This window comes from Oncorhynchus masou, chromosome 17 (genome assembly GCF_036934945.1).
Source record: "Oncorhynchus masou masou isolate Uvic2021 chromosome 17, UVic_Omas_1.1, whole genome shotgun sequence".
Classification (NCBI taxonomy): domain Eukaryota; kingdom Metazoa; phylum Chordata; class Actinopteri; order Salmoniformes; family Salmonidae; genus Oncorhynchus; species Oncorhynchus masou.
In genome coordinates, this window is record NC_088228.1 from 10,842,711 (window position 1) to 10,869,597 (window position 26,887).

Genomic DNA, 26,887 nt, shown 5'->3' on the forward strand with positions numbered 1-26,887 from the left:
GTGCAGTCCACAAGGAGGAGATGCACTGCTGTACTCAATGCAGCTGGTGGCCACACCAGATACTGACTGTTACTTTATATTTTGGACCCCCCCCTTTGTTCAGGGACACATTATTCCATTTCTGTTCGTCACATGTCTGTGGAACTTGTTAAGTTTATGTCTCAGTTATTGAATCTTATGTTCATACAAATATTTAAACATGTTAAGTTTGCTGAAAATAAGCGCAGTTGGCATTGAGGGGACGTTTCTTTTCTTTTTTTTGCTGAGTTTATATCGAGAGAGAGAGAGAGGAGAGATTTGTGGGGCAGTGCAAGCACACTGTACTCCAGGGGGAAATGAAATTCTCAATAATCATGTACGCAAATATTGTTGCGTATGTTACCCACGATGCAGTGCGGTTGTACATAACTAGCCTAGGCTAGCTAGCCATCTTGACAAGAATGAGGGAGGTAGCCGCTGTTCGGAATTTCAGTTCCCTGAAGTGTGAACTAGAGACGATTTATTCTTGGAAATGGGTTACATATACCTTTGAAACGAGTGTTAGTATTGAATCGTTTTAAGTTCGTAAGTCAGGAGGGGAGAGGTGACTTGTTCCGAGAGATGTCTTACATACTTGTCCCAACGTAAAGAGAGTGTTGTTGTAGCCAGCTAGCTAGTTGAGTGGAGAGGTACGGGCCCACTTCACAGTCTAAAGTAGATACCGCAGCTGGGCAACTCTATCTGCGACAGCCGCCATCTGACAACTACGGGGTCCGGCAATTACTTTACTGAACAGGCCAGTACGGACGGATCAAAGCTTTGGATCAGTTATAGAATTACTACTTCTATTGGCAAACGCTGGACTTGGAAGGGTTGGTCTTCAATGTTATGAACTCGTAAAATGCAACAGGAGAGGAGGAAGGAACAAGGATGACTCATACTCCTCTTGATAATAGTTTAAAAAACTTCCATCGATGCAAATTCGCTGTTTCAGATAGCCAGTTGTCAGCTGATATTAGCTAACTCACTTGCTTTTAACGCGAGACATTTAGACGGGAGTTGTGAACGCAGGCTCTCAAAATGTCTAAAATGCCGGCTAAAAAGAAAAGCTGTTTTCAGATCACAAGTGTGACACAGGCTCAGGTGGCGGCCAGCAGTGCCACGGACGACACGGAGAGCCTGGACGACCCAGACGAATCACGGACTGAAGACGTGTCGTCGGAAATATTCGACGTGTCCCGGGCTGACTTCGAGCCGGAGGTATGTGATCGAAGTTCGTCTGAGGAAACCCTAAACCATGTAGGGGAGCAAGAGGCACCTGGCGTTATGGTCCCACCGCGTAGTGTACCTAAAGTTGGGCAGATACCTGCAATGTCGGGGCCTCCAAATGAAGGTTTTGCTATTCGAAAGGCAGGAGTGGCAAGCTCGCCTCATGTTAGCCAGCAAACACTGGGAAGTGGTTCGTCAAGCGGCCTCCCTATTGCTCAGTCCGGGCTCATGCCACAGCCTGCCCCAGTGGCCAGTTGGGGGGCTACAACAGTGTCAGTGAGCACATCCCAGCCAGTAGTGACTAGTTTAACCCCTACTTCTGCAATGTCAACGACAGCAAGTTGCAGTTCACGTTTCAGGGTCATCAAACTTGACCATGGTACTGGAGAGCCCTTCAGAAAGGGCCGATGGACTTGCACAGAGTTCTATGAGAAAGACTCGGAGGGTAACACTGTGGTTAACAGGACTACGGATAACATTAGACATGCCAATGCGTTTGACCCCAGTGCTGACAGGGACAGCGGGCTGGGGTTGACGGGTGGTACGGTGGTTGCACCGTCGACTCACTCCGGCCAGGGCCTAGACTCCATAGTGGATGCTGCTGCTCTTAATGCCTTGCACGTTCACCCAATGGACACACTGCAACAGCAGCAGCAGCCTCACCACCAAAACTACAACATGGGGCAGCCTGGAACAGCCACACACAACACTTTCCCCACCAACAACCTCATGGCTGTCCCAGGTCAGCAGCCAATGCTGAGTACTATCCAACCTGCTGCCAACCAGAACCTCTTTCCTGTGGGGCTCAACGGTCTTCCTCAAAGTGGCATTCACATACAGAAATCCCCAAGCATGACCCCTGCAGCCCAGACCCAGACGCTGGCTTACCCTCCCCAGCAGCAGGCCATGCTACAGCAGCTTCCACTGGGACAGCACCTGCCCAACCAGCCCCCAGGCCTGCCCCAGAACCAGGCAGACTACTACCAACAGAACCAGCCGGGCATGCAAGCAGTGGCCTCAGCCGGCCAGACCCTCTATGTGGGACAGACTGTGGGTCAGGGCCCTTCACTGGTCATGACTCCCGCCACCGGGGTTCCGATGCCGGGGCAGGTAGGGGAGATGGCAGCAGTGGGGGGAGGAGGTTCTTTACCTGTCAGTCAGCCAGCTTCAGGCCTGATGGGTGGAGGTGTTGGGTCATCCATGGTACTGGGCGGAAGCTCTACTCTGCAACAGCTTGTAGGTCAGTATGCCCCCACGGGTATTTGTCAACCCGTCGGCCTCCACCCTTCGCCCCCCGGCACCCAAAACGTGCCCACCATTGTGCCCAGTGCCTCCAGCGCCACCACATTAGCCCCCACCGCCATGCCAAACCTGACTGCCTCCATGTTGCCCGGGCAACAGGCCCGCGATGGCAGGGGGGCGCAGGGCCTCCCGGCGGCTGGGTTCAGCCATGTGGAGGAGGGCCAGCCTCCTGCCTTCTCTGAGAAAAACCTGATGAAGATCCCTGAGAGCCTGCAGCTGGCCAACAACCCCTCTGTGAACAGCCTGTTTGGAATAGCCATAGACGAGGACAGGTAAGCCACCACCTTTCACCCTGTCACAGTTCACCATTTATCATATGGAAGGGAATAACCTGGCTTGAAAGTCAACTAAATGCTGTCGGGCCACATACTGGAGACTCTTAGGGGCAGGGCCATTCAGACGCATGACTGAGGCTTATCTAATAATAGCTATTGCGAAACAATAGCTCAATCTCATATGTTGAGGTTTAAACCATTTTGGCACTGTTTCTCTCTTTTAATCAGTACAATTAAGGGCTTGTAAGTAAGCATTTCACTGTAAGGTCTGCACTTGCTGTATTTGGAGCATTTGACAAATAAAGATTGATTTGAATTGGCAGGCTTTTATAGCAGTGTGGAAAAACATTGCAGCTGTGGAGTGGTTTTATGAAGGGGGGGGCATAAGCGTGTGTGTGTGTTCACAAGGGGGAGGGTCTGTGTTTGAACTCATGGCTGCATGTAGCATCTCGTCAGCCAGCTCCCTGGACATGTAGATGGACTGGAGAAGAGGAGAGTGCAGCGGGTGCGTTCTGGAGACCTCTCATTTTGTTCTTCTTGTCACGATGACGTCTTGTCATCAGTGGTTTGGTTGGCGTGGCGGGACAGACAAACGGGTTGTTCTTCCAGGGCTCTGTTCAAAAGTAGAGCACTATGTAGGGACTAGGGTGTCATTTGGGATGTAGCATAGCTATACATGGGAGCGGAGGGGCACACAGGCAGGAAATATGTTTCTCAGTAGGTAGACTCTCAAAAGGGAGCTGGAGTGTAGCCCATTACTAACTCCTTACTGGTGTACAGAAGTGTGTGTACTCGTGTTGCTTTGATGTATTCTGTTTTCAGTTTTTAGTCTAAATACAATGTTGCTGACTTGACCCAAGCTAATCTCCAGCTATCCTAATTCTGTTGCCATCACACGTTAAAGATCCAATGCAGATGTTTTTATTTCAATATCAAATCATTTCTGGGTGTTGATTAAGTACCTTTACTATGATTTGTATTATGTTGACGTGGTCAAAAATAAACAAATAGCTTCTTAGCAAAAGAGCAATTTCTCAAGCAAGAGTTTTGCTAGGACTGTCGGAGTGAGATGGGGAAAACTGAAAAGTGTCTGTTATTGGCAGAGGTTTGGAACTCTTTCTTATTGTTCTATTAACCACTTTATCGCCTGATGATGTCACCAGGCCAGCCCAAACTCCTGTTCTTCCAAAAAAAAGGCAGATATTTCAGGTTTTATTTTTTGGGGGGGGATAAGTCTAGCCAAGTGGATTGCTTAGGGACTGTTAGGCTGTATGATGTGTGTACATTTGATACAGGAGTCAAGTTTTTTTTTTTAAAGATAGGCCTACAAACAGATATACTGAAGTATTGACTACAGTCTGGCATAGGAACTTTACAGATGGTGACCTTTGATTGAAAATAGTAAATTTAGTGTATACAGTTTAGGAACTAGACTTCAATTTAGGATGTGATCATCTGCTTTTTTTTTGAGGGGGTTAGGGTTGAGGGGGTTAGGGTTGTGGGGGTTGTTAGGGGTGAGAGGTGTCACTGACACTTCCTGTTCATATGCAAAAACTTTCAGTTCCTGAGTTGAGTGCTCGTCGGGGTCGGCAAGCATTAGAGGAAACCGTGAAGTGCCTCAAATCTCTTGGTGGTTTCCATATACCGGTTTTATAGACTGAAATATAGCCTAGACAAGGCAGTATATATGCAGTAGCACAGGCATTTTGTTTTCGGTCACATGTCCTAGATACCTACAATCGTTTGACCCTTTTTGTTGATTTACGAGCCCAACTTGCCTTACTGGCTTTTTCAAAAAATAGTTTTGTGTGTTTTTGCAGCACATGTTTTTATTTTATTTTGATAGCTCTGGTTCTGCTCTTTGTTGATTCATGAGCTTAACTTTCCTTTTTAGCCTTTTGAAAAATAGATTTTAGTTGTGTGTTTGAACATGTAAGTTACACAGTTTTGCCATTCCTAAGTTGCTGTTTAAAAACGGCAATGCAGAACCAGAAATCACTACTAGTTGTCACCTTCTTCTGCCATACATACTTTTTTCACTCTGTCTGAAACTTAATTCAAAAGCTCGTTGTCAGTCACCCACTGTGGCCCTGGCTGGTGAGACTTGGCTGTAACTTTGCATCTGTTGCAGTGCTTATAATGCAGTTGTATAGCTGTGTCACGGCAAAATAATTTTTACCACGGCCCAAAAATAGGGAACATGGAAAACCATATTTCTGCTGGGGCGCACGTTGAAGATGCTGTAACAGTCCACATGTATTTTTCCTCTGTAAACGAGTAATAAAATAGGAAAATCTGACAACCCCGTAGTAGAATAGTTGCTCTATTTACCTCGTCGGCTTGTTGTGTGTTCTATGCCAGATAAATATTCAAGTTACGAGTGCCTTACGGAAACAATTACCTGACTCGAATATAGGCTGCAAAAATAGGCCCTGTGACCTTTTTAGGCTCCGTGCTTCACATTTTTTCCAGAGGAAATGCTCTTCTGTTCATTACCACTCTAGTGTCTTTTTTGCCAGCGAGGAACATCCCATGTTGCAGTGTCTAGTGCCAGGCCCCTTGACTGACTGACAGGCATAGAGACGCAAAGGCAAACTGGCAGTTGTTGCACATTAGTTAAGTGTTGAATGACATTTCTGTTTAGAGGTGACTGAGTTATTCCCAATATCTCTAGGAATCCGGCGCAGAGTGAGTGGAGTTCCATGGAGTCCTATTCTATAATAATGTTTCCAGATTGGTGTGTAGGATAGGCGTGTGGGCTATGTACTAGGCCCATCTTCCTTGTTTACATCAGGGCTATAACATTTAGGTCCAACTAACCAGTTGTAAGTTTGTTTCCCCATTTCTCACAATAGAAATCAAACGCCATCAAAGATGTTGGTGATATTGGGTTTCTAATTTGTTGCTGTGACTGCAACTGTTATTGTAATGAGACTAAGTCATGATCTGACCTGTGTTGCACATTCTGCCCACGTGTTTTAGAATGTGTAATGGGGCATGGGTCCCCTTCCCTCCGCATTAAACTGCTATTGTAATGGCAAGTTCGGGAATGTATTATTATTAATATTTTTTTTAGAGTCAACTGTTGCATCATTCGTTAAGTCAGTATCCCCCCCTGCCAGTTCTTTCTGCAAGTGATTACTGTAGAGCTTAGCTGTGTCTCGACTCAAATCTCACCCCCCCCCCCCTCCCCTCAGCCATAGATAGCCTGAAGATGGCCGATTTAAGCTGCTCTCCCCCGATTTATCTACTTTTTATTTCAGATTGACAGGCTGACTGCACTGCTCGTGTCGCGTGCGTTGCAAAATAAATTTTGAAATCTGTTATTCAATTATTGCATCGACACTGCTTGCGCGTGTCAACGAGCGTCTGCGTTGCCAAAATAGGATTCTGTTCTATTTCTGACACAGATCGCACTGCAAGACCTGCCTTTCCCATCTCCTCATTGGTTTATAGAAGCAGGTACCCACGTGCCATCTCCTCATTGGTTATACGGGGCGGCAGGGTAGCCTAGTGGTTAGAGCGTTGGACTAGTAACCGAAAGGTTAAAATAAAGGTAAAATTAAAATTAAAAAAAATAAAAAAAAAATACCCACGTTGGTGGCTGAAAGCCGAACGAGGTCAGTGGCGGTAATGCACCTAATTTATGAAAGTTGCCAATCGCAATATAAAGTCGAAGAAAAAGCCTGGAAGGAGTAGAGATGACTAGAAAGGATTCGGTTGACTGTTTTATGTGTGGATTAATTGGCGGAGTAGAGGACCTTGTGCATTTGAGGTAAAATAACAACTCAATGTTAATATCCCAGGACAAATTAGCTAGCAACAACAAGCTAGCTTAAAAATGACAAATTAGCTAGCAACAACAACCTAGCTAAAAAGGACAAATTAGTTAGCAAGTGCAAGCTAGCTAGCTAAATTGCCATAAATGTTTAATGCTTTTCGACCTGTCCCCAAATTAATATAATTGGTTCAGAGTTTGTTTTGATATTTTAACCTGCGTGTCGTGAATGCGTTTCGTGTGGGTAGACAAAATACATTTATGCACGATGGCGCAGGCGCACAGCCGGTTTGGGTTCCGTGTTAGACGTTTAATGTATGCCTGATGGTCGAAAAACTTGTTGCAGAACATTTTGCAGTTTTATGCGGTGTTGTCAGAGTAACAGACATTTTAGGGGAAGATGTTTGACTTGATATACTTGTATAATGAACTGAGGCTATTTGCTTACAACAACAGTTTAACAACAATTGTAGCCAAATTGACCTTATGGTGTCAGTCAGTGCTGGAAATCACCTGGTGGATGGAATGTGTTTTAGGTCTAAGTTAGCTGAGCTGTGCAACTTGACTCAGCAGCCCACTAGGAGACGAGGTGTGATTGACACGGTGAAATGAGCCAGTGTGGACAAGGAGGGATTGACACTGTGAAATGAGCCAGTGTGTGGACAAGGATAGTGTCTGGAGGGGGGGGGAGGGGGGGGTTGACAAGGGTGTCTGGAGGGGGGGTGGACAAAGAGGTGAGTCTGGGGGAGGGGTGTGTGTGTGTGGACAAGGAGGTTTGTGGCTTGGGTTTGAGTGTGTGTGGAATGTGGGTAGAGAATGGGGGGTTGGGATGAACTTTTAAGTTTTGAGTACAATAGTCTGTTAGGGGAAGTATATGTCACAGGGTGTGTGATAACTTGGCCTTTAACCCCAGGGTGTCCAGTGGTATCCTGAGGGGCCTGGACCACCGCTGATCACTGTGTCCTGACTCGCCTGCAGCCTCTGCTACTCATTTACAATGTACCTGAAGACATTAGCCTGCATCCAGCCCCATGTTCTTCACTTTCATACCATTCTTCAGGCCCTTTTGGCTAAAATGGGTAAACGGAATTAGCCTACCAATGGTAATCTTTGCACTCATCAGCCTCTCAAGTCTCGCTGCCTTTTTAAAAATATTTTATTGCTATTCTAAAAAAAAAAAAGGTGCATTGTTCCCTGCGGACCCACTCTGCCGGTCTCTCCATTGTCGTATTTAGGTTCCCTTCTCAGTCATACAGCACGTTGAGATATCAGCTGATGTACGAAGGGCTATATAAATAAATTTGATTTGATTTTGATTTGATTTGATCACCTCTGCCCCAGGTACCGATTCCCGCCATTGTTTACAGAGAAAGGCACGTCAGCCCTAGCTTCAGAAAGAAATGCTCCTCAGCCCCCTGATTTAACAGATTGACTGTACGTCACAATTGCTAAAGCTGAGGATGTTATTTATGCACAGTATTTAGGTGAGCGGTGTTTTAAGTGATGTTTGTTTGAATAGTCAAGAGGCCTTTCCTTTGCTCCACTTTCTTATCTGTGTAACTCTGAAAGCGCTGATAGATTGTCCAGGTAGGTTGAAGCAATGTCACAAACTTCATATCGGTAACTTTTCTGCCTAGCCTATCCACATTCTTACAAGAGTATGGGAAAACACGACATGGCCTATAGGACATACAGTGAGTCCAAGAAACCACAGTTCCACGAAAGTCAGTTCCCTTGACTCTCTCCATAGTTTTGTTTTCCATCACCCCTGCTTCCTGATTTAAGGGCCTATACAGTACAGGGGAACATTCCCAGAAGTGTGGCCATATTTATGAATTTACAGAGTGGGCATTGAGCCCCGTTCTCTTACTCCCCAACACCCCACTGAATTAAACCTGTGCCGCAGGGGGACTCTAACAGAGCGCTGGAATCTAAATAGTCTTGACCTAGTTCTGCCCAGGCTCTGATGGATGGGACAGATGGCCTCATGAACACCAGGAGAGATTGCTTCTTTCTAGGGCCGGGAATTGCTAGGGACCTCGCGATACGATATCGCCATACTTAGGTGCCGATACGATATGTACTGCAATTGTCACAATTCTATGTTTTTTAAGATTCAGTGTTCCTAACATATTGCTCACCATGTCTGCTGCAGAGGAACAAGAGAGATCTGACTGTTTTGATCAGTCATGGAAATAAATTGCTAAAAATATCTTGGCTCACCATTTTCGAAATTGGATAGAGAACAAACTATAGATGGAAAAATACTGGAGTTTTGGTGGCAGTACAGCCGACTAGTGCAAAAATATTGCGATATTGTCCAAAAATAATATCCCAATTTATGTAACTGAATTGATTCCCTCCCCTTGGCTTTTCACATGCTGAGTGAATTAGTGAGGTTGCTCCGAGGTCCAACACCCTGCAAGCAAACCAACCAGCCACCAGGCTCACTCAAGGCGGTTCTGTGTGTGCAGGGGTGAACGCAGCCAACGTTTGACACAGACGGAAATGGTTGACATCAATGGAAAAGAATGCCTGAAAAGGTTTTTTTTTTTTTTTAACCGGTTGTTCTGGGTCATTAGTTTTGCTTGAGGGCTGTATTGAGTTAGGTTAGACACCTTTCAACTAGAGGTAGACCGATTTAATCGGAATGGCCGATTTTTAATTAGGGCCAATTTCAAGTTTTCATAACAATCGGAAATCTGTATTTTTGGGTGCCGATTTGCCGAATTCTTTTTTTTTTTTTCTTAAAGTTTTTAAAAATTATTGAAAAAAAATTATTAACGTTTTTTTTAATGCCTTTATTTAACTAGGCAAGTCAGTTAAGAACACATTTTTATTTTCAATGACGGCCTAGGAACGGTGGGTTAACTGCCTCGTTCAGGGGCAGAACGACAGATTTTCACCTTGTCAGCTCAGGGATCCAATCTTGCAACCTTACAGTTAACTAGCCCAATGCAATAACGACCTGCATCTCTCTCTCTCGTTGCACTCAACAAGGAGACTGCCTGTTACTCAAATGCAGTAAGCCAAAGTAAGTTGCTAGCTAGCATTAAACTTATCTTATAAAAAAACAATCATAATCAATCATAATCACTAGTTAATTAACTACACGCGTGTCCTGCGTTGCATATAATCTGACTGAGCATACAAGTATCTGACTGAGCGGTGGTAGGCAGAAGCAGGCGTGTAAACATTCATTCAAACAGCACTTTAGTGCGTTTTGCCAGCAGCTCTTCATTGTGCGTCAATCATTGCGCTGTTTATGACTTCAAGCCTATCAACTCCCGAGATGAGGCTGGTGTAACCAAAGTGAAATGGCTAGCTAGTTAGCGCTCGCTAAAAGCGTTTCAAACGTCACTCGCTCTGAGCCTTCTAGTAGTTGTTCCCCTTGCTCTGCATGGGTAACGCTGATTCGATGGTGGCTGTTGTCGTTGTGTTGCTGGTTCGAGCCCAGGGAGGAGCGAGGAGTGGGACGGAAGCTATACTGTTACACTGGCAATACTAAAGTGCCTATAAGAACATCCAATAGTCAAAGGTATATGAAATACAAATGGTATAGAGGGAAATAGTCCTATAATTCCTATAATAACTACAACCTAAAACTTCTTACCTGGGAATATTGAAGGCTCATGTTAAAAGGAACCACCAGCTTTCATATGTTCTCATGTTCTGAGCAAGGAACTGAAACATTAGCATTCTTACATAGCACATATTGCACTTTTACTTTCTTCTCCAACACTTTTTTTTTTTTTGCATTATTTAAACCAAATTGAACATGTTTCATTATTTACTTGAGGCTAAATTGATTTTATTGATCTATTATATTAAGTTAAAATAAGTGTTCATTCAGTATTTATTGTTGTAATTGTCATTATTACATTTTTTTAAATTTTATTGTCCGATTTAATCGGTATCAACTTTTTTGGTCCTCCAATAATCTGTATCGGTATAGGCGTTGAAAAATCATAATCGGTCGACCTCTACGTTCAACTATCAGTCATGTTGTAGCAAAGTTTACTAGTAGTTTTTCAACCAATTCAGGCCTAGGAATCAATAGCTTACCATGATATGGCTGTTATCTAGGCTACCTCAATCGTGTGCTGATGGGTGTGTTGCTTCAGGGGTTGAGGTCTGTTAGTTTAGGAGAAGGTTACAACCAGTCATAATTGGGATAAGGTGTCCTTTCAGAGTCGGGACAACTTGAAAACAGGAGAGGATAACCGCTTCAGTTCATCTGTTACATTGACGATGGTGTTCTAGAATCCTGTGATCTAGGCTTGGGCAGTATACTGGGGTAGTTTGAAATACCGACGGTATGATTTTCAATATTGTCAACAACAACAAAAAAGCCTTGCATGCTTTTACCAGGTAAGTTGACTGAATATATTCTCATTTACAGCAACGACCTGGGGAAAAGTTACAGGGGGGAGGAATGAGCCAATTGTAAGCTGGGGATGATTAGGTGTCCTTGATGGAATGTGGGCCGGATTGGGAATTTATCCAGGACACCAGGGTTAACATCCCTACTCTTATGAAAAGTGCCAAGGGATCTTTAGTGACCACAGAGAGTCAGGACACCCATTTAACATCCCATCCGAAAGACTGCACCCTACACAGGGCAACGTCCCTTATCACTGCCCTGGGGAATTGGGGTATATATATATTTTAGGCCAGAAGAAGGGGTGCCTCCTACTGGCCCTCCAACACCCCTTCCAGTAGCATCTGGTCTCCCATCCAAGGACTGACCACGACCAACACTGCTTAGCTTCAGAAGCAAGCCAGCAGTGGGATGCAGGGTGGTATGCTGCTAGCAAATGCTATGGCACTGCTTAAGTCAACTATCTAAGATGTGCCAAATAAATTATCTCCAGCTCAGGACTCCAGCTATGCATTTGGTTTGCTAACTTGCTAGCTATGTGGCTAATGCAAGATCAATCTTCTTGGTTCCGGCAGAGACAATCAATCCCCTCCTGGATCAAGATCCCTGCTGCCTAAATGTGTTTTGTGTGTACAGGAACAGTATGAAGGTATGCCAGTCTGGATATTGCCCAACACTAATCTAAGCCCAGCCAAGCCCACAAACAACCTGCAGCAACTCTCTCTCCTCAGCTTGACCGGTGATGTAATGTCCTCTTTTTACATGAGTGTGTGTAAACGGCTAATTGAGCGGCATCGGTTGAATTATTTGAATTACATTTCTTTTTATGTGAGCTTAATGCGACATTGCGCAGTTTTCTCTAGAGATAAATCTGATCAAGCTGAACTGTTGTAGTTTCCAACAGGCCAATATTCTACATGTTTTCTGCACTAAACTGTGGTAATAAATGACAATGACCATAATCCATTGCTCACCTACTTGTCCGGTCTGGGTGTTTTCTTATCCGCCTGCTGTTCTAGGTGAATGTGGGGCAGACACGGAGGGGAAAAAGAGACAGAAGAATGCTTGATGGAAAGGGATAGAGAGCAGTTGCTTTGCGGTATCTCTACCTGGAAATACACGAGACAAGTTTATGAATAGTTGCTTTTGAGCAGTCATAAAATAACGACTTATTTACTTTGAAGAACTACTAAAATAGTTTTTTTGGGGGGGTCAGATCGCATAGGCAGCAGCTCTATAGAGATGAGATGATGACTTGGAATGAAATAACAAAGTCATCAAATAAAACTGAAATATTCCATTAAAGTCATGATGAGCAGTAATGGACAGACGCTACCAACATGAGATTTATAATCCTTGTTTTATTATGTTACAGCATTGAACCCGCCTCGTGCCTTTTGTGGAACACTTCATTTTTTTATAGATTTAAAAAAAATAAACTATAAAATAAAATAATAAATTGAACCAAACAGACTTAAAAAAGCACTAATTGCTCAACACTATTAGTACTGCATGAGTTCATGTATGTTGGGTTTTGTATGAAGCGAGACAACGTGAAGGTGGAGCTCCAAAAGTGTTGTGTGACAAAAAGTTTGTGCCAGAGATTTCTAGGAAAAGAGCCTTGGCTCAATGTTCAGATATTCACACACATGCTGTACGGCTGGGCTGGGGGGGTGCACACGTGTAGTTCAGTTTATGGACATGGGGCTTTGAGGGGGGGCATTTCTCAGTCCTCATGGAACATGGTGTGCTTGTGGCCTCCAGGGCCCCATAGTCGGGACATGGGAGGGAATGGTATCCATTTGAGCTCGCCCCCTATCAACACAGTGGTTGGCAAAATAACTCCTTTCCTTCTCTGCAGAACTCAACACTCAAGCCATTTTACAGTTTTTGCCTCAGTTGCCTGTGCTGCATTATAAATATTTTTAAGAGTGTGTGGTTAGATGTACATGTATTGTTTTCTCAACAGGCACTTGAACCCCCCCCCCCCCCCCCCTTAGCAAATTGCATTTGAATATTTGTGAATTACGTACTGTGTGCTCATCTTGAACTTGTGACAGCTGATTTACTGAAACACCTTCAGGCACAGCCTCTGTCCTCCTGTCTAGTTAACCATGCACACAGGGTTTTTCTTCTGATTTTAAGACAATTTAACAATATGAGACGGGTTTCTCGTTTTCTCCTGTATTCTCTGATTCATCCCCTCTCCTTTTCTCTCCTGTCTTCTTTTGACTTTGGTTGACACAGGACCCCCTCCATGGTGTTCTACCGGGCCTTCCAGTCTGGCAGCAGGCTGCAGGACTCTAAGGCCCACAGTGATAGGTACTGTACTGAACTGGATGGGACAGGCCTTCCTGTGTGTGTTTATGGTGCAGTGCATAGCAGCTCAGTAACAGTGAGCTTTCCTTTGTGGATGTGCATGGATGGAAACCGCATGGCAGTGGGAATGTTGGCCAGCCAAACCTCTCACACTCAGCCAATAGGCCTACATCAGTACATTTACATTTTGGTCATTTAGCAGACACTCCTACCCAGAGCGACTTACAGGATCAATTAGAGCAAGTGCCTTGCTCAAGGGCAAATCAATAGATTTTTCACCTCGTCGGCCCAGGGATTCAAACCAGCGACCTTTTGAGTTACTGGCCCAACGCTCTTAAGTGTCAGGCAATCTGCCTCCTCAGTAACACTAAGGCCTACTAAAGTGCATAAACAAACAGTTGTTCCCTGAACCTCACCTCAACTGACTTAGTCATGGCCAAAGGTTTTGAGAATGACACACACATATACATTTTCACAAAGTCTGCTGCCTCAGTTTGTATGATGGCAATTTGCATATAGTCCAGAATATTATGAAGAGTGATCAGATGAATTGCAATTAATTGCAAAGTCCCTCTTTGCCATGCAAATGAACGGAATCTCAAAAAAACATTTCCACTGCATTTCAGCCCTGCCACAAAAGGACCAGCTGACATGGCTGGAGATCACTCTGCTTGAGTTTGAATAACAGACTGGAAGCTTCAAAAGGAGGGTGGTGCTTGGAATCATTGTTCTTCCTCTGTCAACCATGGTTACCTGCAAGGAAACACGTGCCATCATCATTGCTATGCACAAAAGGGCTTCACAGGCAAGGATATTGCTGCCAGTAAGATTGTACCTAAATCAACCATTTTATCGGATCATCAAGAACTTCAAGGAGAGCGGTTCAATTGTTGTGAAGAAGGCTTCAGGGTGCCCAAGAAAGTCCAGCAAGTGCCAGGACTGTCTCCTAAAGTTGATTCAGCTGCGGGATCAGGGCACCACCAGTAGAGTTGCTCAGGAATGACAGCAGGCAGGTGTGAGTGCATCTGCACGCACAGTGAGGTGAAGACTTTTGGAGGATGGCCTGGTGTCAAGTAGGGCAGCAAAGAAACCACTTCTCTCCAGGAAAAACATCAGGGACTGACTGATATTCTGCCAAAGGTACAGGGATTGAACTGCTGAGGTCATTTTCTCTGAATCCCCTTTCCAATTGTTTGGGACATCTGGGGAAAAAAGCCTGTCCGGAGAAGACAAGGTGAGCGCTACCATCAGTCCTGTGTCATGCCAACAGTAAAGCATCCTGAGACCATTCATGTGTGGGTTTGATTCTCAGCTAAGGGAGTGGGCTCACTCATAATTTTGCCTAAGCACACAGCCATGAATAAAGAATGATACCAACATATCCTCCGAGAACAACTTCTCCCAACCATCCAGGAACAGTTTGGTGACGAACAATGCCTTTTCCAGCATGATGGAGCACCTTGCCATAAGGCAAAAGTGATAACTAAGTGGCTCAGGGAACAAAACATTGATATTTTGGGTCCATTGCCAGGAGACTCCCCAGACCTTAATCCCATTGAGAACTTGTGGTCAATCCTCAAGAGGTGGATGGACAAACAAAAATCCACAAATTCTGACAAACTCCAAGCATTGATTATGCAAGAAGGTGCTGCCATCAGTCAGGATGTGGCCCAGAAGTTAATTGACGGCATGCCAGGGCCGATTGCAGAGGTCTTGAAAAAGAAGGGTCAACAGTGCAAATATTGACTCTTTGCATCAACTTCCTGTAATTGTCAATAAAAGCCTTTGACACTTGCTTGTAATTACACTTCAGTATTCCATAGTAACATCTGACAAAAATCTAAAGACACTGAAGCAGCAAACTTGGAAATGAATGTGTCATTCTCTCAACTTTAGACCACGACTGTACACTGGTCAGTATGACACTGGTCAGTATGACACTGGACCGAGTGGTGCTAGAAAGGAAGGTACTTTTCAGTCATAATGTGAAGTCCTTTAGGGTAGCCTAGTGGTTAGAGTGTTGGACTAGTAACCGGAAGGTTGCAAGTTCAAATCCCCGAGCTGACGGGGTACAAATCTGTCGTTCTGCCCCTGAACAAGTCATTGAAAATAAGAATTTGTTCTTAACTGACTTGCCGAGTTAAATAAATATAATTTAAAAAAACATCTGATTATTCCTATTGAAACCTTTCCCTATCACACCTACGTACAGAACAGATGATTTGCCAGTGTATTATGACCTCCCCTACCCCTTTCAGACAGCTAAGACGGAGGGTACATTCAGCGGGGCAGGAATTTCTTGAGGAGCCGTCTATAAAAATGAAAAGGGAACCACGTGCCTTCAAAGTATTCACACCCCTTGACTTTTTACACATTTTGTTGTCTTCCGAAGTATGATTTAAAATGGATGAAATTATTTTTTTTGTTGTCAATGAGTTACACAAAATACTGTCTGTCAACGTGTTAGAAAATTCAAACATTCGTAAAACGATTATGAAAAAGAACGATCTTGATTAGATCAGTATTTTCAGGTCTTTGTCATAGATTTTCTAGCAGATTTAAGTCAAAACTGTAACTCTGCCACATCCACTGACTTCTTGGTAAGCAACTCCTATGTAGATTTGGCCTTGTGTTTTACGTTTTTGTCCTGCTGAAAGATGAATTCATCTCCCAGTGTTTTGTGGAAAGCAGACTGAACCAGGTTTTCCTCTAGGATTTTGCTTTTGCCAAGCTCACGTCAGTTTCTTTTTATCCTAAAAAACTCCCTAGTCCTTAATGATTACATACCCATAACATGCTGCAGCTTCCACTATGCTTGAAAATATGGCGAGTGGTACTCAGTAATGTATTGAATCTGCCCCAAATATAACACTTTGTATTCAGGACAAAAAGTGAATTGCTTTGCCAACATTTTTGCAGTATTACTTTAGTGCCTTGTTGAAAACAGGATGTGTGTTTTTATTCTGTACAGGTGTCCCTTTTGACTCTGTCAAGTAGGTTAGTTTTGTAGAGTAACTACAATGTTGATACAGACGGTTTTCTCATATCAGTCATTAAACTCTGTTTCCTCTGTCAACTGAGTTGGGAAGGACACCTGTATCTTTGTAGAGCCTGTGGGTGTATTGATACACCAGCCAACGTGTAATTAAGAACTTCATGCTGTAAGGGATATTCAATGTCTGCTTCTTTAAAAAAAAAAAATGTTTTACCCATCAACCAATAGGAGCCCATTGCGAGTCATTGTTAAACCTCTAATCATTGTGGTTGAATCTGTGTTTGAAATTCACTGCTTGACTGAGGGACATTATAGATCATTGTAGATCATTGTATGTGTGGGGTAAAACACTGTCCATGCAACTTATTATGTGACTTTTTAAGCAAATTATTACTCCTGAACTTATTTAGGCTTGCCATAACAGAGGTTGAATTCTTGTTGACTCAAGACATTTCAGGTTTTCGTGGTTTTATTAATTTGTAAATATTTTGATAAACATGAATCCCTCTGATATTATGGGGTCTTGTGTGTAGATCAGTGACAAAATATATTTAATGGATTTTAAATTCAGGCTGAAACCCAACAAAATGTGGAAAAAGTGAAAGGGTGTGAATAGTTTCTGAAGGCGCTGTACATGAAACCATATCTGAGGAGAGAGCAGCACCAGATTGGAAATGAATGCACATCGTTAAAACAGCCGAGGAGAACTGCACACATACATATGCAGTCATTTCAAACACCCAACCTCCCACAATGCTGTGTGCCTAAGCCACACTAGTACTAAAGCATTGATTTGGCTGGCTGACTGAGTGCTTTTTAACCGGGACGCTGCAGTAACATGTACTGCGTCCGCCTGGACGAGTACATGTGGATTTCAGTTGTGCTGTGATTGTTTGGAGACTTTACTGTTACTGCAATCACCTGGAATGTCTATCTCTAGTTGGTTACCAACACCACCAGCAGCACCACAGGATGGTGAGGGAGGAGGGATGCCCTCGGCCCAACTTTCTGGTTAACTTCCTGTTTCAAGAGGTGCTGTATGTAGGGTGCTCCGTAGGCACACACACACACCCATGAGTGTCGGGTTTCCATGGCAGAAGCGCAAACAGGCCAGGCTCAGATCATCTGGAGATCTCAATGGTTCCCTTGGCGCGCTGAGTCTGTATTTCATGTCAAAGTTCCCCCTCAGGAGGCTGTAAAGATTAGTTTGCACTAACTTTTTTGACTCTTCACATACGCTGCTGCTACTGTTTTATGATCTGTCACTTTATTCCTAGTTATCTGTACTGTACATATCTAACTCAACTTACCACGTACCTCTGCACATCAACTCGGTACTGGTACTCCTTGTATATAGCCAAGCTATCAATACTCTGTACTGGTACTCCTTGTATATAGCCAAGCTATCAATACTCTGTACTGGTACTCCTTGTATATAGCCAAGCTATCAATACTCTGTACTGGTACTCCTTGTATAAAGCCAAGCTATCAATACTCTGTACTGGTACTCCTTGTATATAGCCACGCTATCAATACTCTGTACTGGTACTCCTTGTATATAGCCAAGCTATCAATACTCGGTACTGGTACTCCTTGTATATAGCCAAGCTATCAATACTCTGTACTGGTACTCCTTGTATATAGCCAAGCTATCAATACTTGGTACTGGTACTCCTTGTATATAGCCAAGCTATCAATACTCCGTACTGGTACTCCTTGTTATCATTACTCATTGTCTATCTATTACTTATATTACGTGCTTTACTTTTCTATTATTTCTCTTTTCTTTCTTTGCATTGTTGGGAAGGGCCCATAAGTAAGCCTTTAGCTGTTATTTCACACCTGTTTTTACAAAGCATGTGACAAATATTATTTAAAAAATGTAAGTTATTCAACCTAATTTTGAAACAGATTGTGTGCCCTGTCAACATGATTCCATAGAGATTTGTTCCGATGTCTCTCAACATCAGGCTTCACCGTTTCCCCCTAATGTTTACTGTAAAGAGGACTATGGATGGATGCCCCATTGCCAATTCTCCAGACTGGTGTCTCTGTTCAGTTTCTTTCTAGTTATGAAAGGAGTATGCTTCCAGTCACACATGGTTTTGAAAAGCCTTTCATGCTAGTAGCAGGTATGTACTCTCAAAGGTGTCAAGGTAGTCAAGTCAACCTGCAGGTCCTGAACATGTGGACTGGCCTTGCCTTTTGAGCTTCGCACTGGTTTTATCGGAAGCCAAGCTGAGCCAAAGGCCCCAACTGGGCTTCTCTCCCTCACTGAAGCTCCAAAGTTACTGATCCTAGTGACACTGAGGCAACAGTGGCCAAGGGGCAAGGTATGACAACTTTTCCAGGTTCCCACTCAGTCTTCATCAATGTCAGAGCGCTTCATGACTGTCCACTCTTCGGTAGGTAATGCGTCCTTAGATACTTAATACACTTAATACCTTCTCTTGAACCCTTGATGTTTTGAGCCGTCTCGGTCGTTCTGCTCGGAACACCAAACCCCAATTTGAGCTCCATTAAGTGCTGTCCGGTGCTTGAGAAAAGGTCAACTTTACAGAGTTGCGTAAGATGGGCGATAAGAACCCTTTTTTCCCCCAGCGGCTTTTTGTTTGATCTCAGCCCTTTTGCCCCCTGTGGGCTCTGACGAACAGAGGCGAATTGACACCTTTACCCACGCAGAGCCGGAGAAGTAGCTTTATACCACCGACGGTACATGTTCCAAGTCAGTGTCTCGAACAAAGAGGGAGGCCTACGTGGCTTAACTAGAAACTATTGGCTTAAACTGTCAGAACAGGTTTGGGCGACCTTGTAACATCACCTGGCCACATTTGTTTTGCCATACAACAAAAATATCACCACTTCTAAGTGTAATTTTGCTTCTTGGACAGTTTTTGTTCTTTTTTTTCTAATTTATTTGTTTTCCTTTCAGACACTCAAAGCTGCCATGGGCTTTGGCAACTAGTTCTGTTATTTTTCTTGGCTTATGTAGCAGTGTGTAACCAACCCTTCATGATTCAACACCAGCTTAATTAATTGTTAAATCATTGGATGGACAAGATGCTTTTGAAGAAAGCTGTGACTGTTCCACATCCAACCATAAACGGCTGAAAGCATCACAAAAATATTGTTGTTAGTGTCACAATAGATACTCTATGCACCTTCTCAGATTATACCAGGGGTGTCAAACTCATTTTGCTGCTGGGGCCAAATTCAAGACATTCAGACCTTCGCTGAGTTTCGGGTGGTCGCACTGCAAGAATTATGCCAATGGAAGGATTTTGTTTTTGTCTATATAGATGCATAGGCCCACCAGAATGTCAAAAACGGTACACGGTAGGTACCGTATTAAAGTAGGTTAATTTGAGTGGCCCTGCCCAGACTGATCTATGGTCTGCTGGTTTGTGGTAGCTCTGATCGGTGCTGAATTCCACCACGGGTGCTGATCCAGCACTAGCTATCTTTGGCAATCCCTCAGTCCTTTACACTGAATAGCAGTATCTTCTATTCACTGTCGAATGGCCAGAACAGACTGTCCTCGTTGTGGTCACATTGACTCTACCATCCCTCAACCACCAGTGGCTGGTTTTATCCAGGTTCATCTTGAGCAAACCTGGAAGAACCACATGACTGTTCTATTTTGTCCTGTAACCCAGGCCTGTGCTATGTCACGTTTGTCCTTTCTGAGCAAATGAATAAACAAACTCTCCTTCAGTCTGTCCCAGCATCTAAATTCGTAATGCTGGTATTGCCCGTTTACGCCCAGTTAGGCAGTGTACATACTGTACACTCGCTAGCTAGAGAGCCCAATGTTTACATTAGTCATTTGGCAGACGCTTTTATCCAGAGCGACTTTCGGGAGCAATTAGGGTTAAGTGCGTTGCTCAAGGCCACATCTACAGATTTATTTTTATTTTTTTCACCTACTCAGCTCGGGGATTCGAACCAGCAAACTTTTGGTTACTGGCCAAAGCGCTCTTAACTGCTAAGCTGACATGTTTAATTCTGGTTGTTTTGATGTTGTGTAAGATTTTATTAAAGTGACAACAGTGTTTGGTTTAGGCCGAGGTCACATGATTAGGCCAGTCCATGTTTGCATTCATTCATTTGATTTAAGAATTTCAACTGATTTTAGTTTTTGGTCTCTCACTGGCATGGGACCAGTCTGGAGATATTGGGGCCCACGGCGAGGTCTGTGCCTTTACAGAGCAAGAGATCCGTCTGGTCAGACCTTTTTTTTATTTTTTTTGAAAACTTGCAGGAACCTTTTTATATAGAAGGCCTGTGTGTACACCTGGAACTAAACAATTAAACACACATTGAAATTTGTGTTTTGCCTGCTTTCTTCAAGGTTTTTTGGGGGGCCTACGTAACAACTCCCTAACAGTGGGGACCTGCCTGGCTTCGCTTGCGTTTGCTTTAGTCTGCCTGGTGGACATACTTTCAATACGTTTCTATTAGTTCCATTGCAACAGACAAGCACAGATGGAATTTTTACATTTTTTTTTCTAATAGTATGTGTGTGGGCATTTGTTTTTTTTTTAGAGGTTTTGGGGGGAGTGTGCCCACTGCATCCACGCATGTGACATGTTTTGTCTTATTCGGTATTCATTACCCATCATCCTCTTGTCAACGAGCTCAAAGAGGAGATTTAGTGGTACAAATGTCACTGGACTGGATGCAGAGCGAGGAGGGCATTCCTCTGTGGAGAAGCCTGCTGATGTTAATCTGCTTGTACTTCCGCCCTTCTTGGACAACTAAATTGGATGGTGAAAGAACAGAATGTCTTGTTGTGCTCCAGGGCCATCCAACACTCATTTTGAGGGAAGCTCTGTGTGTGCTCATTAGAGCCTGAGATGTCAAAAAATCAGCAGCTGTCTTACCTGGTTCCTAGCCTTCTAAAGTGTGGATCACAACAATGTGATTACTGTTGTAGAATGGCACCGAATATCAACCTATGCAATCAGTCCTTGCCGATAAAGGCTACCACATATCTGGTGGTGAATACTGCATCCACACACACACACACACACACTGTGGGCAGTTTTAGGTACACCACCCGGTTCACGAAAATGCTTAAATCCTACAGACAGTGAGTCACGTGGCCGTGGTTTGCTATATACACAGGCAGACGGGCATCGAGGCATTTAGGGGCTGTTTGGTTGAACGTTAGGCCACTCGTTTTGCCCTCTAAGTGACTTTGAGCGTGGTATGATCATCAGTACCAGGCGGTTCCAGTATCTCAGAACCGGCCTCCTGGGGTTAACACGCACAACAGTGTCTAGGGTTTACAGGGAATGGTGAAATAAACAAAAAACACCCAGTAGGCGGCAGTCCTGTGGGTGAAAACAGCTCGTTGATGAGAGGTCGAAGGAGAATCGTGCCGCTAACAGGCGGGCCACAAACGGGCAAATAACGGCTCAGTACAACAGTGGTGTGCAGAACGATATCTCAGAACGCACAACTCGTCGGTCCTTGTCACAGATGGGCTATTGCAGCAGACGACCACACCAGGTGCCACTCCTATCAACTAGAGACAAGAAGTGGGTCTAGTGGAATCACCCATACTGGACAATTTGAGTGGAAAAACAAATCCCGGTTCCTGTTGCGTCATGCTGATGGCAGAGTCAGGATTTAGCGTAAACAGCTTGAGTCCATGGCTTGAATCCAATTTTACCTTTATTTAACCAGGCAAGTCAGTTAAGAACAAATTCTTATTTTCAATGACGGCCTGGGAACAGTGGGTTAACTGCCTGTTCAGGGGCAGAACGACAGATTTGTACCTTGTCAGCTCGGGGGTTTGAACTCACAACCTTTCGGTTATGAGTCCAACGCTCTAACCACTAGGCTACCCTGCCGCCCACTATCCTACTAACTACAGTGCTTTCCCGGTTCTCGTAGTTATTCCGGATCATTGGTCCATTACAGGGAACGACGCGGGTAACTTTTGCTCAATACTTTAGTTTCACAGTTGCCCGTTTTCGGTAGTGGAGAGTTTTTGTTTTAAGTGTGTCGTTAATGCGGACTGGGTCTGTAGTTGTCGCTGATGTTTTTGATTTTATATTTTCTAAAATAGGTTTGGAAATGTGGTTTCAGACGGATGTTTAGAATGTTTTGTGCACACGTTTTGATAAATGTAGATTACATTTCCAAAAAGGTCACGGTGCAGAATTCACACTTGTCGTTGAATGAATGCATGTTAGTTTAGTTTTTTTCATGTACATTTTTTTTCATGCATATAGATTTGCCTCAGCCATGAGAGCACACACACAAAACATCGAGGCACAAGACTTATTTTCATTCTGGTTCTCATAACTGATGGACAGGTGTCACAAGATGTATTGTGTAGTTTTGTCTAACTTTTACGTTGCACGTTCATCTCGTGATATATTTTGATTGCACAGTTTAGGAATGTGAGTCGTGTCTCCATTTTTAAAGATTCACTATTAAGAAATCGCTCCTCCATTTCCTGGCTGCTAAAATTCAAATTGTTTGCCTAATTTCAGTTTGTCACAACAAGTGTGGTGTAGAGAATTATTGTTTTGACGCTGGTGTACAAAACCAAAAAGGAAAATATGCAAAAACAAAAGGGGAAGGGTTAGTTAACATGCTAAGTAGTTGAATGTAGCTAAAACGTTAGTTTTTAAAATGCTGAAGTTGTCCGTGATGCGTCGAACTCACAATCTTTGCGTTGCTATATACATCCTCCCTACTTTAAGTTTTTGCTTTAAGTAAGAATCTGTCTTTATGTAACATATCATACTAATTTCAGTGTCCCGGATTTACATTCACTATGTTACGTTTAGTCTGAGACCAGGCTGGGCTACTAGGCTACTTTTCACTTTACTTTCATGATAAACTGGCCCATGGTATCTCTCAGGTTTCTAGTGTCAGAAATTTTCAAAGTTAAAGAAACCTTTTTTAAATTGTATGAAAAGTAATCAATAATTAGTTCAATAAGCCTATGATTGTCTAATATTCTCCTCTATTCCTTTTACAGTGCCTCTGGAGCCAGTGTTGTTGCCATTGATAATAAAATCGAACAGGCGATGGTAAGTGTTTTTATTTAATCATATTAATTTTATGGTATCATTTGCTTTCATTCTTGTTTTAAACAGTCTCTTGTTGAACTCTCATTGTTGAAATGGAACTACTGTATTGCAAGGAACAAATCTCAACTCATGTCATGTTTTAGGTTCCTGGTTTAGGTCCCTCCTTGGTACTTAACTGAAACTAAAGCAATTAAAATAATTTGCCATCTAGAGACTCCAACTAGTTTCCCTGGTCTGAGCCAATTGCTGACAAGGACGAATACAAGCATAAATTGTGGTCTGACTTCATTGCCGCTCCGGGCCAGTTTTGTTTGCGAAATCATCATGTGCCTACAGGGTTTGCTTTGTTCAGTTAATGTACATAGAGCAGAAAACAACTAGCCTGTATTCTCGCATTGGCTGTTAGCGAGCTAAAGACCTAATAGCTTGTTCTGCTCTTTTCCTCCCACTGAGGATGTTAGCGAGCTAAATGCTAATAACTTGTTCTGCTCTTTTCCTCCCACTGAGGATGTTAGCGAGCTAAATGCTAATAACTTGTTCTGCTCTTTCCTCCCACAGAGGATGTTAACGAGCTAAATGCTAATAACTTGTTCTGCTCTTTCCTCCCACAGAGGATGTTAGCGAGCTAAATGCTAATAACTTGTTCTGCTCTTTCCTCCCACAGAGGATGTTAGCGAGCTAAATGCTAATAGCATGTCCCCTGTTTTCTCTCCCTTCAGGACTTAGTGAAAAGCCATCTGATGTATGCAGTGCGTGAGGAGGTGGAGGTGCTGAAGGAGCAGATCAAGGAGCTGTTTGAGAGGAACTCTATGCTGGAACAGGAGAACGCCGTGCTGAAATCCCTGGCCAACAGCGACCAGCTGTCTGAGCTCTCCGTCCGGCCGGCCGCCACAAACTCCTCCTGCAGCACGCCTCCCCAGCAAGGGGTGGGCCAAGGCCAGCCTCAGCTCCTAGCCCAGCCTCAAATGCAGCCTCCGCTCCAGGCCCAGCAACTCCAGCCCCAACCCCAGCTTGACGCCAGCCAGCCTTTGCTGCAACCACAGCCCAACGGCAACTCCGCTTGAAGTGCATCCCCCCCCAGCAGGAGAAAAAAAAGCAGAAAAGCACCCTCCAATTATTCTAAATTAGCATACGAAACAACAAAATAATTATATTGTCTTGTTCTCCACCAGCTTGGCCACCACAACCAAGAGCAGTGCTTCTGTGCCTGTTTGGCTTTCCCAGTGTTAATGCAATCATTGCGCGAGAGAGACGGGGGCTTTTCTTATGGGGCGCCATACTGGAGCCTGGACTGGTTGAGTGCTGTGGACCAGATCTCTCTCCCCCCCGGCTACAAAGGAGTTGTGCAGCTCACATGAGGATGAATCAGAGCGTCCCAGAGATGTTTTGTTGTTGTAAGAGATGTGTTTTTAGCCTTGCTGTTTCATGTTGTAAGTAAGAAGTGGGGGAGAGATCTATTTTCGGAGCCGCGCCGCCATTACTTCTTCGACATGAGTCCAATCCATGCATCAGTCTGAAGTTCTACGGTTAATGTTTATTTATTACAGGGCTGCTATTTTCATGAAAGGAACAATGTTAAAAAAAAGAGCCTTTTTTTTTTCGTCATCAGTGTTTAAAATAGTCTGTACACACAATTGGCAGTGTATTACATGAACCAGTTGAATATGTAGGCAATAATAAAGAAACTCTGACATACGTCTAACACTAAACAGGCAGTTTTACAATGGAATTGTTTCATCCGCACCAGTCAAGATCCAGTTTGAATGTACATTTTGTATAGTGTAAAGTATTAAGAACATAGTAAAGTTTGTACAGGTGAACACCAAGTCTACGGACAGGAAATCTGAACGTGAATCTGCGGTAGACTTTTTTTTTTTTAACAAACTTCCAATCCAATTGCTAGTTTCTTTGTCTCCAAAATGGAACGTTTATTGTCATACTCGTGTCTTCTTGTACATGTGTTTTTGGGGTGGGGGGAAAAAAGCTGTGAAATCGTTCATACCTACTTTGTAACCAAAGATGCAAAGCTGTAATTCGATTTATTTTGTAATGTGCACTTCTGTATTTTTTTTCTTCTCACTTTCACAACAAAATGTTTTTGTTGCTGTTTAGCATGTTCTGCATGATCTGTAATTTTCAAACCACTTTCTTACCTCATATTTTTATTCAGCACTCTTATTGTAAGATAGTAGTCTGTGAACAATGTAAATGGGGGAAAAAGACATGGAGACAAAGAGCTAGGGTTTTGGTAGAGCGATACAAACAAGTGTTAAGTACACTAGCTACAGAAAATGAAGTGAGCCATGTTTTGTTCATTTAAATGGTGTTTGAATTTCATATGCCAATAGTTTTGTTACATTGCAAATTTAATGTATTTAAATAAATGCAATATTCAGATTCCATTTTTTTTCTGTGAGATTAGAAACTACAGGAGACTGAGACACAATTTAAGTTGTCACAATTGTATGGGTAATTAGTTTCGCTACATAAATACAAAACGTAGTATTGTATTAGTTAGCTTCTATCAAGCCTCACAACTTGACCATTGAGGAGTAATTTCCTTCCGACAAGACTGGCTTGTTAACCTGGTAGTTTTCATTTGATTAGTTCCATCAAACAGTCCCAGGCCGTTGTTACTGACAAACTATTGTGATAGTTGTGTTTGTCAGAGACTGCCATTAAACAGTGCCACTCTGAAAGTGGCCTGAGTGAGAGGCAGAACATATGCATTTTGTTTTTCTCACTTGCTGTATAATCTGCCCTGAAGATGGAGTTGAACAGTTCTGTCTTATGAATGGATTTCCTACTGCCAAAGTCAATGTTTAAGCTTTTCTTGTGGGATTCAAGTTGAGCTCCTTTACTAAGGGTTTGTTTTATCCTCTTAAAGATGAAGGAATCCCCCTGAATAAAAGATGAGTATCCACCATTCATTTATTCTGAACAAAAATATATATGCAACAATATTACTGTGTTAGTTCATTCATATAAGGTAATCAGTCAATTTAATAAATCCTTTAGGCCCTAATTTATGGATTTCACATGACTGGGCAGGGGCATAGGCCCACTCTTGGGAGCCAAGCCAATCTGAATTATTATTTTTCTCACAAAGGGGCTTTATTAGACAAATACTCCTTGGTTTCATCAGCTGTCAGGGGGAGAAATTAACATTCAATTATCTGGCCAACAGCTCTCGTGGACATTCCTGCATTCAGCATTTCAATTGCACACTCCCTCAACTTGAGACATGTTGTGTGACACAATTGCACATTTTGGTGGCATTTTATCCCCAGCACAAGGTGCACCTATGTAATGATCATGCTGTTGAATCAGCTTCTTGATATCCCACACCTGTCAAGTGGATGAATTATCTTGGCAAAGGAGAAATGCTCACTAACAAGGATTTAAATACATTTGTGCAGTTTGTGTATAGAACATTTCTGGGATTTTATTTTAGCTCATGAAACCAACACTTTGCATGTTGCATCTGGGCGAGGAGTATAGTTGATCCAAACTTTGACCTCACAATGGCAGTAGAGC

At 43.3% G+C, this 26,887-nt stretch overlaps 1 protein-coding gene across 2 annotated transcripts; it reads left to right on the plus strand.

Moving 5' to 3' along the window:
• Window positions 1–422: 422 nt before the first annotated feature.
• On the plus strand, window positions 423–25,747 carry LOC135558436 (TSC22 domain family protein 2-like). Of its 2 annotated transcripts, XM_064992236.1 has the most exons (4): window positions 423–2,822; window positions 13,232–13,306; window positions 23,299–23,350; window positions 24,070–25,747. In XM_064992236.1, the coding sequence occupies exons 1-4, from the start codon at window positions 1,060–1,062 to the stop codon at window positions 24,412–24,414; spliced, it is 2,235 nt and encodes a 744-aa protein (XP_064848308.1). In that variant the 5' UTR covers window positions 423–1,059; the 3' UTR covers window positions 24,415–25,747. The 2 variants fall into 2 exon arrangements, with proteins under 2 accessions (XP_064848308.1, XP_064848307.1); XM_064992235.1 differs by lacking the exon at window positions 13,232–13,306.
• Window positions 25,748–26,887: the final 1,140 nt, after the last annotated feature.